This window comes from Crocuta crocuta, unplaced genomic scaffold (genome assembly GCF_008692635.1).
Source record: "Crocuta crocuta isolate KB4526 unplaced genomic scaffold, BGI_CrCroc_1.0 scaffold209, whole genome shotgun sequence".
Classification (NCBI taxonomy): Eukaryota; Metazoa; Chordata; class Mammalia; order Carnivora; family Hyaenidae; genus Crocuta; species Crocuta crocuta.
Genome location: NW_027551566.1, coordinates 1,238,620 through 1,255,478, shown reverse-complemented (window position 1 = coordinate 1,255,478; position 16,859 = coordinate 1,238,620). Strand labels below are relative to the sequence as shown.

The 16,859-nt window shown below is 35.2% G+C and overlaps 1 protein-coding gene across 2 annotated transcripts in view; it reads left to right on the top strand.

Annotated features, from left to right (window-relative positions):
* XRN2 (5'-3' exoribonuclease 2) overlaps positions 1-16,859 on the top strand; it is an 84,071-nt gene that overhangs the window by 38,738 nt on the left and 28,474 nt on the right. For both annotated transcript variants that reach the window (XM_077750182.1, XM_077750181.1), the window contains 7 exons: positions 751-869; positions 2,956-3,091; positions 5,103-5,210; positions 5,304-5,393; positions 6,274-6,346; positions 15,022-15,105; positions 16,175-16,272. In XM_077750182.1, the coding sequence (XP_077606308.1) occupies positions 751-869; positions 2,956-3,091; positions 5,103-5,210; positions 5,304-5,393; positions 6,274-6,346; positions 15,022-15,105; positions 16,175-16,272 (708 nt within the window). The remainder of the gene's footprint in view (positions 1-750; positions 870-2,955; positions 3,092-5,102; positions 5,211-5,303; positions 5,394-6,273; positions 6,347-15,021; positions 15,106-16,174; positions 16,273-16,859) is intronic.

Here is a 16,859-nt window from a genome sequence, read left to right as displayed (position 1 = left end):
TTTTGGTCATAACGTAAAAAACTAAAGCTGCAGAAAATTTTAATTTTTTAATAAAAATATTAAAATACTTTATTATAAGAATGTTCACTGTGTTTCCTGAGTTAGTTACAAAGGGAAGATAACCTTGAATTTGAAATGGTATCCAATCTTTGAGATAATAAATCTGCATTTTTCTAAGTTACTGATAGATTTTTACTTGCACATTGAATTTTAATACATTATCTGTAAAATAATTTAGCACTTATCTGGCAGAGTGTCTTTAAACTATTACTTTCCTAAATGGTTGCATAAATGAGCACTTATCATTTAACTTCATTCTCTCCAGCATTGACTGTTTTGTGTATTATTAATTTATGTATTTATATTTTCTTCTTCACAACTTTGCTGTTTGTTTGGTATAAAGTGGTTGTGAATTCATAATATAAGGAACCAACAAAGAAAAAAATAATCAAGCCCTATAATTTTTAAAAGTTTATAAGATTAGATCCTTCTTTCTTCTGAAGTAATTTTTCTAATAATGTTCAGATTCTTTTGAGTTTAAGCATAGGAAGTTTGGAACTATATTATTCTTTTTTGAAGAAGTGGCATAGGCCAAGATCAGTCTTTGTATTTTCTAAATATGTTTACCATACCTATTTAATAACTTTAAAAAATGTATCATGAAGCATGATTGTAATAGCAGTTGGAAGTAACTTCTTATGTGAAATGAATAATAAAATCCTTCCTCTGTAATGTTATAATTGTTTGCAGAGTCCTTCAGTATCTCCTAATACAAGTTTCACTTCTGATGGCTCTCCGTCTCCAATAGGAGGAATTAAGCGAAAAGCAGAAGACAGTGACAGTGAACCTGAGCCAGAGGATAACGTCAGGTGAAACCAGTTTTTGGTAACATTTTGTTATCAAATTGCTGAAATAGATGCTGTCTAATTAATGCTATTTAGCTTAGAGCAGCAGTGCCTTCAGATGCTTGCCTGTGATCTTTTTATCCACCAGTAATTAATGTGGAGGGTTAGAATAGTCAGTAAATTCCAGTGAGATGTGTAAGCTATAGCTGTTAAACCTAAGTATCTAGATTAGTATGCGTGCAGGTTTTTGTCCTCCAAGCCACTTTTCCCTCCTGAGACCAGGCACTAGATTGGCTAGACATGAGGTGTTTAGCTCTGACTATGTGATCTGAATGTTACTGTTTTGAGATTAAATTTTCAAGCTGCTTAACACAGAAAGTTCAGTTACACTTGGACACTTAATATAGTTTGCTTTAATCTCAGTTGGGAAGGTTCTTCCTCAAATGAAATATGCAAAAGTCATTAGGTTAAGGGATAAAGATGTATATTTTTTAAAACCACAGACTTGCATATGTACAATTATATTTCATGACAGAAATTTCCCTTTAGCTGTATACTTGAAATTTGTAATGGGAAACTTTGATTCTTTATCCAGAGATTTGAGATCATTATGTAAGATTTACAGCCTCTCATATAATTAAATCCATATTTGAACCCTGGGTTCCAAGTGCAAAAGGCCAACAGACTTAATAAATGTAACTCATTAAGAATTTAGCAAAATGGTATATTTCGAAGTTAAACAATAGTGGTCCACAATTCATGCTTCTTTTATAGGACGTGGGCAGTATGTTTGCATTTATGATGAGAAACTTCTCAAGTGTCATATATGGGTCTATATTTTGCTAACGTCCTTTGATTCTGAAATATGTGGTGACTTGTGATTGAACATTTACCTGATCCTCCGTTTCTCCAACTCTGGATTTTCCTCTTAGAGTACATTTTCTGTTTTGTTGTGTAGCCATCTTGATCAATACCAGCTTAATAGTTAACTTGATTTATTAGTACTTTATTGTGTAATCTCAGTGCTGAGAATAGTCAAGGCAGAACTGCTTCTATCAAGAAATGCTTGGGACCCTTCACATGTATTTCATTAATATTTTCTGTAAAAGAGTTACAGTCCATACCATAGAGGCTCTTTCTTCTAAGTGAATCCTTGGGGCAGGTGGATAGGAGTTAAAATTGGTGTGGGGTGTATCTTGGAACATGACTGTAATTTGTTACCATGTTGTGGCACATGGTAGAAAATAACCCCTAATGAGAATCAACTTGATGTTCTTGATCTGTCTTGATTTGTTTTCCTAGTATTCTGTAGCTTCTTTGTATTCTTCAATAAAATGTTTAAATCTTTCAGAGAATGAAAAATGAATACTTAAAAAGATCATATACTTTTGAGTGAAAAACATCTATTCACATGTATTTTTAGTGCTTAATGAGAATTTAGTGAATTAGAAGTAAACCTACTTCTATGGTTTATCAGAACATACATATGTGCGTTTATATGTCTTTCCCTTAAACCAGTGCTCTTAGCTGAAGGAAGAATAAGGCCAAAGGCTGTGGAAAGTAGATATAAACATAATTTCCTGCCTGGTTCCTAGATTATCTTATAAACCATTTTTTACCTTTTAAAAAATTATCCATGCAGCTCTTTTTTTTTTTTTAAATAATTTGATTGACTTCCTTTGTTTAGTTTAAATGTATTTTATAGAGGACCTTGAATTATGTAAAGTATTTTCAGTATTTTAATCTTAAAATGTAGTTTTAGAATTGGTCCACAATCAAAGAACATATAAAACAGTATTAATACTTGAGCAAACAAATATTCAGTATCTACTTTAATAGTTATTCTCTCTTTTTCCAAAATGTTGTTTTATAATGGTCTTACTAGAATCATCATTTGGGTTTTTGATGTCTGTGTCTTAAGTTGATAATAAATCCTGTGAAAGTGGGCTTTTAGGAATAATTAAATAATTAAATGAAGCTGTATTAGCATTACTGTTTAACTCATTTACATTTCACCTGTATATTAAATATAAAATGGTTTGGGTGACAAATCGGTGAACAATTACTGAAAGTATTAATTCGACATGAACCAACTTTGCCTGGGTTTTAGGCTGTGGGAAGCTGGTTGGAAGCAGCGGTACTACAAGAACAAATTTGATGTTGATGCAGCTGATGAGAAATTCCGTCGTAAAGTTGTACAGTCTTACGTTGAGGGGCTCTGCTGGGTTCTTCGATATTATTACCAGGTACAGAGAGAATATTTTCCTTTAAACCTACCTAATCATTTTAGGAAGATAGTAATTTCTATAATAATCTGTATTATTGATCTATGTTATGAAATTAAATCCAGACTCATTTTTTTAAAAGCTTTTTGTTCAGAAATTCATTACCCTAAATGATATTTGTATGTAAACCTTTTAAAGTTTCTCAAGTGTTAATATAAATAAAGATAATTTTTGTTGTGCTTATTAAGGATTTTGGCATCAAGTAGTGTGGTTGAGTGTATTTTGTTTTTAATGTGATTAAAATACAGTCTTTTTTTTTAGTTGGAAATAAAGAATAAGTAATTCATAGACGGTCACTAAATGACTGAACAAAGGAGGACAAAGCCTAGAAAATACTAGCAAGAATTTGAAAGACATTTGAATGCTATCGTTTCCTCCATGTAATGTAGTGATGTTACATGAAGTGCATTCTAATTGGAGTAATTTGTATCTGACTTAAAGCTTTTGATAATTGAGATATCAGATTGTGAGAGATTAGGTAGACATAGAGGGGATTGTAACACTAGTAGTTAATATATGGATTCATTCTCGTAGAGCAAAGCAAGTTAGGTTTGGTGTGATCTGAGAAAAGATGGAGTATGTCGTTAAGTGGAAAGTGTAATTTAGTGCATTAAGTTAGGCTGTCAAATACTGCAAATTCCTGTTTTACTTTTGTCCACAAGATTTTAATTCCCTGGGCATAGAATCAAAACATATTAGGAGGACTTTTCTATCAGTAAAACTTACTGTTTTCTTTTTGATAGGTTTACTTAAATATTTTTATAATAAAGAGAAAGTTATCACAATGAAAATATAATAGGAAATTGTAAAATGAAACTTTGGCCAGTTTTACTTAGTCACTGTTTCAGTGATGTCCCTTACCATCTATATGCTAAGTAAGTGCCAGCTACCATTGCTCTTCGTTTTATTTGGTGATGGCAGTTGTAGAACTGGAAAGAAATATCACCAAGCACATTTAAAAAAAATGTTTTTTAATGTTTATTTTTGAGAGAGAAAGACATAGCATGAGTGGAGGAGGGGCAGAGAGAGAGGGAGACACAGAATCTGAAGCAGGCTTCAGGCTCTGAGCTGTCAGCACAGAGCCTGACGCGGGGCTCAAACTCAAAGACTACAAGATCATGTCCTGAGCTGAAGTTGGATGTCTAACCGACTGAGCTACCCAGGCACCCCTCACCAAGCACATTTTAAGGATAAAAATCTTCACCAAATTTGTTAGTAAATACAAAGTTTGGTGTTAACTACTAATTGTTAAAGATGCTTCGCAGTAGCTTCTTTTTAAAAAAAATTTTTTTTTTAATTTATTTGGGGGGGGGCGCCTGAGTTCCTTAATCAGCTAAGTGTCTGACTCTTGATCTTAGCTCAGATCATTATTTCATGGTTTGTGAGACTGAGTCCTGCATCAGGGTCTGTGCTGATAATGTGGAGCCTGCTTGGGATTCTCTTTCCTTCCTGTGCCCCTCCCCAGCTCCTGCATGCACGCTTGTGTGTGTATGTGTGTACACTCTCTCTCTCAAATAAATAAACTTAACAATTAAAAGAAAATATTTTTATAGAGAGCACAATTGGGGAAGGGGCCAGAGGGAGGGAGGAGGGGAAAGAGAGATGGGGAGTACAGAATCTTAAGTAGGCTCCACACAGCATGGAGCTCAGTCCCAGGACCCTGGGATCATGACCTGAGCCAAAATCGAGTTGGATGCTCAACCCACTGAGCCACGCACACACCCCATGCAATAGTTTTTAAATCAAGGAGCCATTGATGTAAAGTAAAAGTTCAGTTAATCAAAACAACTTATAGGACTTACGGGGAAAAAGTACGTGGAATGTGCACTGGAAGTCATGTGTTTTATAAATAGAATATTATAGATTAATAATACTCTGATTTTTGTTTGCTTTTACTGTGTCCATATTGAACATAGATTTTTGGGTTTTGGGTTTTTTGTTTTTGTTTTTTTTTTTTTTTTGGTGATTCTAGGGCTGTGCTTCCTGGAAATGGTATTATCCATTCCATTATGCACCATTTGCTTCAGACTTTGAAGGAATTGCAGACATGCCATCTGATTTTGAGAAGGGCACTAAACCGGTAAGCCTAGTTATTTAGAGTCATAAAATTCATAGAATTTTGGCATAGATAAAAGTTGTGTATTTTGTCTTAAACTTTTTTTCATTCTTGTAGTTTAAACCACTGGAACAACTTATGGGAGTTTTTCCAGCTGCAAGTGGTAACTTTCTACCTCCATCATGGCGGAAGCTCATGAGTGATCCTGTAAGTGTCTTAGTATTTTGAGTGTTGGTAACCAGGTTTTGGGATACATTTCACTAACATTCATAATTGCTTTTGTATCTCATAGTTAAAACAGTGAAGTCCAGAAAGAAAGTAAAAATATTGAGTTCTTTATATTTTTCACCTTTTTATTTTCTACTTTCCTTGGCCATCAAAACCCTACTCAGCAAATAAAATAAATTTGTGTTTGGGAGAAATTCTTTTTCTTTTTTTTTTTTTCTTTTTTTAATTTTTGAGAGAGAGCACGCATGAGTGGGGAGAGGCAAAGAGAAAGGGGGACAGAGGATTTGAAGTGGGTTTCGTGCTGACTGTAGAAAGCCCAATGTGGGGCTCGAACTTGCAAACTCTGAGATCATGACCTGAGCTGAAGTTGGCCACTTAACTGACTTAGCCACCCAGGCACCTCTAGGAGAAGTTCTTGTAACAGTTCCTTTGTTCTCAGCTTACCTGTAAGTTATTATTTTTATTTATTCCTGCCATGTGTGGTGGCTACCAGAGTTCAGCCAGGGCTACCTAAGATCATCTCTGCACTTGTTTTGTGTGCCACATAGAAAGTGGGAGACCCTGGCAAGAAGTAGGAATTAGTCAGAGTCCGTAAATTCTTCATTGACTATCTTGGGTTCACAGTTGTCAGTTCAAAAATTCTTCTATAATCCTCCCCACCCCCATTTTTAAAATAAAATTAATTTTGTTTTGCAGCTGGGATTAATGACCTGATACCTTAACTACTGCATTTTTTTGAAGGAATAAAACCTCATTTTCTCGTTGGGCCTGATAACATTAATGAAAGAAATGTCAAATTCTTTGTAACTCTGACATGTGTGACTTTTGTTTTAAATCTTTATTTTTCTCCCTGATACAGGATTCTAGTATAATTGACTTCTATCCTGAAGATTTTGCTATTGATTTGAATGGGAAGAAATATGCATGGCAAGGTAAAATTCAAATAGTAGTCCTCTTTGTTAAAATAACTTTCTGCTTTTGGTAAACTGTAAGAAAATATGATTTATGGGAAGAAAGAATTTCTGTAAGAGATAAATATTTTGGGATGTCTGGGTGGGTTAGTCGGTTAAGTGACCACCTTTGGCTGGTCATGAACTCACTGATGGGTTCGAGTCCCTTATTGGTCTTTGCACTGACAGTTTGAAGCCTGCTTGAGATTCTCTCACTCCCTCTCTGCCACACTTTCTCTCTCTCTCAAAATGAATAAACTTTTTTTAAAAGATAAATATTTTAAGAATTATATGTGAAAATTTGATTTTTTCCATCCAACACTGGGATTATCAGTGATTAGTAGTAATTTTAATAGTAACATTCTGATAAAAAGTAAATTCTGTTGAAAGAGATTAATCATTCTGTCTTTTGTCTCTTTTGTGATTGATTAATGGGGCTTGGGACTTGCTCCTTCCAGTCTGTAGCTCTTAGGCATCTTGTAATATTAGAAATATAGAAACATTGTTGTGTCCTTGTGGAGATTCACTTTTACTCCATGGAAATTTGAAAATGAAAAATGTAGAAGAAATTTAGTTTTAAATACTTGACAGTAATCATTTCCTGTTTGTTTAGTTACCTGTTATTTTCTCATTCTTTCTGTTTACAGTTTTTGCAAGAATGTCAATTTTAAATTAGTACTAAATTTAAGGTGCTGTTTACTAAGAAAATGTGATGTTGACTGGCTGAATTGTAAAAAACAATAAAGAATTCTGTTACNTGGAGGAGGGCACTTGTGGGGATGAGCAATGGGTGTTACATAGGAAGCAACTTGACAATAAACTATTTTAAAAAAAGAAAAATAATTCTGTCACACAGTAAGTCAACTATTATTTAATGCCAAATCCCCTTTCAGCAAATCATTTTAACCTTTTCTTCCTCCTATATTTTTTCTAAGATTATCACATTTGGTAAAGTCATGTTTTCACTTTTTCCTTGGTTATTTCCTGTGGTGCAGATGACCAATAACATGACTCAGAATTGTGAGATAAAGGGGGATTAATAATTTACAAATTAAAAATCATTTTATGAGATTTTTAGGGTTGACTTTTGGTTTATGTAGTGAAAGACATTTCATTATTTCTTTAATGGAAATGATAATGGGAAATGCAACCCATTGATTGAGGTTAGCAAGTGTTGTGCTCTGTGGTCATATTTTGTTACATGTAAATGGATTGGAGTTTTAGGTTGTTTTTGAAGGTGCTTTGTGGAGAACGCTTTGATTATAGGGAGTGGAGACATAAGAAAATAAAAAGCAGTAAAGTAAAAATATAAGTAAGTATCCTTATGTAAGTGTTAAGTAAGTAAATTTAAAGGTGTGCAGATATCTTGCTTTCTATCTGTGTCGTTATAGTATAAATCATCCAGAGGAAAAGTGGGGCAGTGCACAGTGGTTACAATTTCTTCACATCCTTGCCAACATTTGTATTTTCTTTTTTTATTGGGCAAATGGCTTTTATGTATTTATTATTGAAGTATAATTGACATACAGTATCCTGTTAGTTCAGATGTATATCATGGTGATTAGATATTTTTATACGTTATGAAATAATCCCTGTGGTAAGTCTCATTACCATCTATCACCATTGAAGGTTACTACAGTACTATTGAGTGTATTCCTATGCTGTATAACATACCCATGACTGACTTAATAACTAGAAGAATATATCTTTTAATCTGCTTCACCTAGTTCACCTATCTCCTCACCTGCCTCCCTCTCTGGTAACCAACAGTTTGTTTCCTATATCTATGAGTTTGTTTTGTTGGTTTGTTTGTTTGTGTTTTACATTACACCTATAAGTGAAATCATACAGTATTTGTCTTTCTCTGTCGGGTTTTATTTCATTTAGCATAATAACTTGTAGGTACATTGATGTTTTTGAAAATGGTAAGCTTTTGTTCTTTTTTGTGGCCGAGTAATACTTCATCGTATACATCTTCTTTACCCATTCGTCTGTCAAAGGACACTTGAGTTGCTTCCACGTCTTGGCTATTGTAAATAATACTGCAGTAAACATAAGGATGCATATATTTCTTCAGATTGGTGTTTTTATCTTCTTTGGATCGATAGCCAGAAGTAGGAATTGTTGGACCATACACTCATTCTATGTTTAATTTTTGAGATACCTTCATACTATTTCCCATAGTGTCTGCACCAATGTACATTTCCTACCGACAGTGTTTGAGGGTTCCCTTTTCTCCACATCCTCACAAACACTTGTTATATTGTTGTCATTTTGGTAATAGTCATTCTTATAGATGTGATATCTCATATCATTTTGACATGCATTTCCCTGATAATTAGTGATTTGAACGCCTTTTTATGTGTCTGTACACCATCTGCATGTCTTTGAAAAAATATCTGTCCAGATCTTCTGCCCATTTTTTAATTGGATTGGGGGTTTTTGGCATTAAGCTGTGTAAGTCTTCATATATTTTAGATATCAGCCCCTTATTGGATATATGATTTGCAAATACCTTCTCCCATTCAGTAGGTCGTCTTTTCAGTTCGTAGGTGATCTCCTTGCTGAAACCAAAGCTTTTTAGTTTGATGTAGTTCCCTTTATTTTGACTTTTGTTGCCCTTGACTGAGGANTGATCTCATGGAGTTGATGGTTTCTTCTAGGATTTTTTTATTTTAACTTACATTCACTTTAGCATATAGTATGATAATGATTTCAGGAGTAGAAGCCAGTGATTCATCTCCTACATATAACATCCAGTGTTTACTCCAGCAAGTGTTCTCCTTAATGCCCCTTGCCCATTTAGCCCATCCCCCCCCCAAAAACCCTTCCAGCAAGTCTGTTANCTTAAATTCCACATGAGTGAAGTCATATGATATTTGTCTTTCTCTGGCTAATTTCACTTAGCACAATACACTCTAGTTCCATCTGTGTTGTTGCAAATGGCAAGACTTCATTCTTTTAGATTGTCAAGTAATATTCCAGTATACATATATACCCCATCTTTATCCATTCATCAGTCATTGGACATTTGGGCTCTTTCCATACTTTGGCTATTGTTGATACCACTACTGTAAACATTGGGGTGCATGTGCCCCTTCGAAACAGCACGCTTGTATCTTTTGGATAAATACCTAGTAGTGCAATTGCTGGGTCATAGAGTAGTTTTATTTTTAGTTTTTTGAGGAACCTCCATTCTGTTTTCCAGAGTGCTACACCAGTTTGCATTCCCACCAGCAGTGCAAAAGAGATCCTCCTTTTCCACCTCCTTGCCAACATCTGTCATTGCCTGAGTGTTAATGTTAGCCATTCTGACAGGTGTGAGGTGGTATTTCATTGTGGTTTTGATTTGTATTTTCCTGATGATGAGTGATGTTGAGTATCTTTCATGTGTCTATTAGCCATATGGATGTCTTCTTTGGAAAATTGTCTATTCATGTCTTTTGCCCATTTCTTCACTGGATTATTTGTTTTTTGGGTGTTGATTTTGATATGTTCTTTATAGATTTTTGGATACTGATCCTTTATCTGCTGTGTCATTTGCAAATATCTGTTCCCATTCTATTGGTTGCCTTTTAGTTTTGCTGATTGTTTCCTTCCCTGTGCAGAAGCTTTTATCTTGATGAGGTCCCAGTAGTTCATTTTTGCTTTTGTTTCCGTTGCATCTGGAGAAATGCTGAGTAAGAGGTTGCTGTGGCTAAGGTCAAAGAGGTTTTTACATGCTTTCTCCTCAAGGATTTTGATGGCTTCCTGTCTTACGTTTAGGTCTTTCATCCATTTTTGAGTTTACTTTTGTGTATGGTGTAAAATAGTGGTCCAGGTTCAGTCTTCTGCATGTTGCTGTCCAGTTTTCCCAGCACCATTTGCTGAAGAGACTTTTATCCCATTGGATATTCTTACCTGTTTTGTCAAAGATTCGTTGGCCATGTTTGTGGGTCCATTTCTGGGTTCTCTATTCTGTTCCATTGATCTGTGTGTTCTGTTTTTGTGCCAGTACCATACTGTCTTGATGATTACGGCTTTGTAATACACCTTGAAGTCCAGAATTGTGATGCCTTGGTTTTCTTTTTCAGGATTGCTTTGGCTGTTCCATACAAATTTTAGGAGTGTTTGTTCTAGCTCTGTGAAGAATGCTGGTGTTATTATGATAGGGATTGCATTGAATGTGTAGATTGCTTTGGGTAGTATTGACATTTTAACAATATTTGTTCCTCCAATCGATGAGCATGGAATATTTTTCCATCTTTTTGTGTCTTCAATTTCTTTCATAGGCTTTCTATAGTTTTCACTGTATAGACTTTTTACGTCTTTGGTTAGGTTTATTCCTAGGTATTTTATGGGTTTTGGTGCAATTGTAAATGGGATCGAATCTTTGATTTCTCTATCTGCTGCTTCATTATTGGTATATAGAAATACAGCTGATTTCTGTTCATTGATTTTATATGCTGCAACTTTGCTGAATTCATGGATCAGTTCTAGCAGTTTTTTTGGTGGAATCTTTTGGGTTTCCACAAAGAGTATCAGGTCATCTGTAAAGAGTGAAAGTTTGACTTCTTCCTTGCTGGTTTGGATGCCTTTTATTCCTTTGTGTTGTCCAATTGCTGAGGCTAGCTAGGACTTCCAACACTATGTTGAATTACAGTGGTGAGAGTGGACATCCTCGTTGTGTTCCTGAGCTTAGGGGGAAAGCTCTCGGTTTTTCCCATTGAGGATGATATTACCAGTGAGTCTTTCATATATATGGCTTTTATGATCTTGAGGTATGATCCTTCTGTCCCTACTTTCTTGAGGGTTTTTATCAAGGAAGGATGCTGTATTTTGTCAGATGTTTTCTCTGCATCTATTGAGATCATCGTTCTTTTATTAATGTGATGTATCACATTGGTTGATCTGTGGATATTGAACCAGCCCCGCATCCCAGGTATAAATCCCACTTGATCGTGGTGAATAATTCTTTTAATGTATTGTTGGATCCGGTTGACGAGTATCTTGTTGAGAATTTTTGCATTCATGTTCATCAGGGAAAATGCTCTGTAGTTCTCCATTTTAGTAAGGTCTTTGTCTGGTTTTAGAATCATCTTCCAGGAGTTTTATGCTTTAAGGTCTTACATTCAAGTCTGCAATTCATTTTGAGTTTATTTGTATGGTGCAAGAAAATGGTCACTCTTTTGCATGTAACTTTACAGTTTTCTTCACACCGTTTATTGAAGAGACTGCCTTTTCCATTGTATATTCTTGCCTTCTGTGTCATAAATTAATTGACCATGTGTGGGGGTTTTCTGGACTCTCAATTTTATTCTGTTGATCTATGTGTCATTTTATAGGAGTTGTTTATATATTTGTTGTTGTAGGAGTACTTTATGTATTTTGGACACCAGTCTCATATATGATTTTGCATTTATTTTCTTCCATTTTGTGACTTTTTACTTAGTTTGATAGTGTCCTTTGATGCACAAAAACTTTAAATTTTTTTAACATTTTAATTCATTTTTGAGAGTCAGAGACAGAGCACAAGCAGGGGATGGGCAGAGAGAGATGGAGACACAGAATCCGAAGTAGGCTTCAGGCTCTGAGCCATCAGCACAGAGCCCTCTGCAGGGCCCAAAACCCACAAACTGTGAGATCATGACCTGAGGCTGAAGTCAGACACTTAACTGACTGAGCCACCCAGGTACCCCAGCTTTAAATTCTGATGAAGTCCAATTTTTGTTGGACTGTTTTTCATTGCCTGTGCTTTGTTGTCATATCCAAGAAATCATTGCCATATCCAATGTCAGGAAGCTTCCTTCCTGTTTTGTTTTCAGAGTTTTATAGTGTTAGCGCTTAACATTAGTTCTTTGATCTATTTTGAGGCAATTTTTGTGTATGGTAAAAGGTTAGGGTCCAGTTTCATTCTTCTGTTACCCATTTACCCAGCACCATTTGTTGAAAAGATTGCTCTTTTCCCAACGAATGGTCTTGGCACCCTTATTGATGATCATTTGACCATGTATCTGAGTGCTTATTGATAGGCTCTCTGTTCCACTGCCTGATAATGCCTGTCCTTAGGCCAGCACAAACTGTTCTAATTCCTGTAGCTTTAAAAAGTTTTGGAGGAGCACCTGGGTGGCTCAGTCAGTTAGGTGGCTGACTTTGGCTCAGGTCATGATCTCACAGCTTGTGAGTTTGAGCCCTGTGTCAGGCTCTGCTGNACTTTAATATTTTTATATTTTGTATAAGTATCTTCATTTATTAGACTGTAGCAAGAACACAACGTATTTTGAGGTAAAATTTAGTACTATTATCGTTTTTCTCATGTGTCTTTATTTTTTATTATTTATTTTTATTTTTATTTATTTATTTTTTTAAATGTTTTATTTATTTCTAGGAGAGAGAGAGACAGCTTGAGCAGGGGAGGGTCAGAGAGAGAGGGAGTCACAGACTGAAACAGGCTCCAGGCTCTGAGCTGGCAGTCAGCACAGAGCCCGACACGGGGCTCGAACCCACGAACCGCGAGATCATGACCTAAGTGAAAGTTGGACGCTTAACCGACTAAGCCACCCAGGCGCCCCTCATGTGTCTTTAAAATTTATTGAGTAATGGTAATATTTAAGTTCTTGCCTAACAATAAAATATATCTGGGTACTTTGTCAACATTTATTGAACAGGTATTCTTGACAATGTTGTACTTTTATAGTATTCACATAATGTCCTGGCACCTGGGTGGGTCAGTCATTTAAGTATCTGACTCTTGATTTGGGCTCAGGTCATGATCTCATGCTTCTTGAGATCAAGCCCTGCTTCAGGCTTCTTACTGACAGCACGGAGCCTGCCTGGGATTCTCTCTCTTCCTCTCTATCTGCCCCTTCCCCACTTGTGCTGTCTCTCAATAAATACACATACTTAAAAAAAAAAAACCATAATATTTATTGAACATGTGTACTTTCAATGTTGGTTTTTATATTTACATAATGTGTATAAGAAGAATATAGCGTAGTCATTTTGAATGCTATGTATTTTATATACGAACAGAGAATTTTAGTATTTTGATGAAAGTCACACAGCACAGAACTAAGATCTGAACCCAGAGAGTATGAGCACTATGTTTACCTACGTATTACTGCTACCTAGGTTACCTGTAAATAAGTACTCAGGAAAAATTTAGCTCCTCGTGTCATTTTTACTGTCAGCTCACTCAGGCACTTACTTTAATCACATCTGGGTGTAAAGTATATCTTTTCACCCAGCCAGTAGGACTGATTTGATTTGTTGCTTAATAACCTTATTGCTGTCATTAGCTAGCTTGCCAGTTGGAGATGGCTTTTGGAATTGATGGAAGGGGCTTTCTGATAATTTGTTTGGGTTTTCAGTGTGTAACTGAACAAAACTTGAACAACTCCCTACATTTTTTTCCATGTAAATGTTTACCAGTGAATGAAATAGCCTAGCTCATACGATCAATGTTCATATTCTTGAAATCACTTTTCAGGCCCTTCAGAATTCACACTATAAGTTAGTTTCTTTTTAACTTTAAAAAATACATGTTTCCCTACTGGGTAATGAGATTGAACTTGTTTCTAAACTTTGAAAACATGGTAGGTAAGTAATTAATGACAACTTTGAGAGCCTTTCATTTCTCATCATTCTAAAGAGAACAATCACAAGTATAGCAGTTTTGACTGGCCGTCTTTTCAAAATTATTTAGCTCTATTTAGCATTACTCTTTGCTATTTGTCTTAAATTTTTTAGCCAAAAGACTATTTATATTATATACAGTACAACATACACATTTGGTTGAATAACTTCATGTATTTTTCTAGTAATAGATATTGTACCACTGGTGTGCTTCTTTGAAAATTATGAATTTAGATTGAAATAAAACAATTGCCTTAATTCTGGCACCTTCCAGAGGACAGTTTTCAGCCTGAGTACTCCCCAAAGTTATTTAAGCAAGTCTCTAAAAACTTTCTGTGTATTAATTAGTTATTAGGTTTTTAAATGTAAACAATACCATGCAGCTTTAGAGCTGGAAGACATTCCATGTATTTATTCTGCTTGAGTATTTTAGTTGAAAACCAAGTCAGAAAAATGAAAGGACAAGCTCAAGCCCTTGACAGATTAACTGGCTTGCCCAAGGGCATCCTCGTAAGTAAGGCGAGAACAAAGACTCCTGTCCAGGTGGCCACTTGTCCAGTTAATTTAAAAATTATATCATCACAGGGGCGCCTGGGTGGCTTAGTCGTTTAAGCGTCCGACTTTCACTTAGGTCATGATCTCGCGGTTCGTGGGTTCGAGCCCCGCGTCGGGCTCTGTGCTGACTGCCAGCTCAGAGCCTGGAGCCTGTTTCAGTCTGTGACTCCTGTCTCTGACCCTCCCCTGCTCACGCTGTCTCTCTCTCTCCTAGAAATAAATAAAACATTAAAAAAAAAATTATATCATCACAGAGTTAGGATTCTGCAAACATGGCTCTTCGGAGCCATTTTAAGGATGGAAAATACATAGAACTTTTTTCTTCTCTGACCACATGAAAAGTATTTGCATCTGAGATTTGACTAAATAGAATTCAGTTTCAAAGTGTTCTTACATCACCAGGATATTCTACTTGAAGTGTTTATTTGTACCAATGATAAGTGGAATTTGGATAATCCTAATAGCGGGGTGTGCGTTTATTTTCCCAGGTGTTGCTCTCTTGCCTTTTGTGGATGAGCGAAGGCTGCGAGCTGCTCTAGAAGAGGTGTACCCAGACCTCACTCCAGAAGAGAGTAAGAACTATACTGCACTTGATCTCAACATTGAGTCTGTACCATACAAACTTTACATTTCCCTATGAAATTAGACTTTTTTTCATTTATCAAATTACACATAAAGGCATAAACCATTGATATTTTCTTTATGAGAAAAGTCAACTTCTTAAAATGTATTATCCAAAAATTGGATAGTAATTATAATTTTTTTAACATACAGGTATTTCTTAGATTTATTAAAAAGCAATACTTCAAGAATATCCTTTGACTTTTTGATTCTTATATGATATGTACACACAAAAGTATTTTTCCATGCCAGGGGTGTATTGTTTTCCTCCATCCTTTATCCCCTCAATAACAGTAAGTTTGCTTGAAAAGTTAGATTGAAACAAAGGCATTTTCTCTCAGATTACTAACCTAAAATATTATTTTATACCCAAAAAAAGTGGCATTTTGTTATTAATACTGACAGTTAAAAGTATTGGGAAATTGGAAGCTAGATTCTATTGGGAAATTTATTTAACACCAGTATGATAAACTTACAGAAATAATTTCTCTGTGAGCCATCCTTAGAATAGTCTTTGTTATCAGATGGTATAATTTGTTTGCGTTTCCTCGGGAAATGGTTATATATTTCTTAAAGTAAGCAATTGAGTTCTGTACAAATAACTTTGTCCCTTATCTTACAACACTGTATTCAAGTATCTTTTAGTGATAAATTTTTCTGATAGTCATTGATCTTTGAAACCTTACTGTCAAAATTTTATTTTTCTTTCACAGAGACTTCACACATTTCAGTGTATAAGTTTTAAATTATTTTTTTGTAAACTTTATACTTTTGAAAATTTAGGTGATTTCTTGGGGTGCCTGAATGGCTCAGTTGATTAAGCATCTGACTCTTGATCTTGGCTCAGGTTGTGATCCTGTGGTTTGTGAGATTGAGCCCAGGATTCTCTCTCAAAATAAATAAACTTAAAAAAAAATAAAACAAAATAAAATTTAGATGTTTCATTTTATTTTATTCTCATAAAAGTTGTGCTTGCACATGTAATTATTTGATCTTTATTCTTTCCTTACTTTCCCCCAGCTAAAAGAAACAGTCTTGGAGGTGACGTCTTATTTGTGGGGAAACATCACCCACTCCACGACTTCATTTTAGAGCTCTATCAGACAGGTTCCACAGAGGTACCGTCTCTTTTTCCATCATGAGATGTTTTTAAACAGTATAATTATTTAATCAGAAATGCATTTTTAAATTTTTGATAAAATAGAAACAAGTGTACCATTTTTTTTAACTTTTAAAAACCACTTATGGGCATGGAGGAGGGTACTTATGGGGATGAGCACTGGGTATTATATGGAAACCAACTTGACAATAAACTATTTAAAAAATAAATAAAAGCCAGGTAAAAAGTGTGTAATTTTGTGGCATTAAGTCCATGCACAATGTTGTGCAGCCATTACAACTATCCATTTCCAGAACTGGGTATCCATTAAATAATATTAAATGATACACCTCCATTCTTCTCTCCTCTTACTTCTGGTAACTTCTTCTTTCTGTCTCTATGGATTTATGTGCTCACATAAATGGAATCATGCAGTATTTGTTTTCTTGTGTCTGACTTACTTTACTTAGCTTAGTCTTTGTCCATGTAGTAGGTGTCAGAATTTCATTCCTTTAATGGCCATGTGTGTATATACCACATTTTGTTTATCAATTCATCTGTTGATGGAAACTTGGGTCCTTTCCTCCTCCTGGCTTTTTTTTTTTT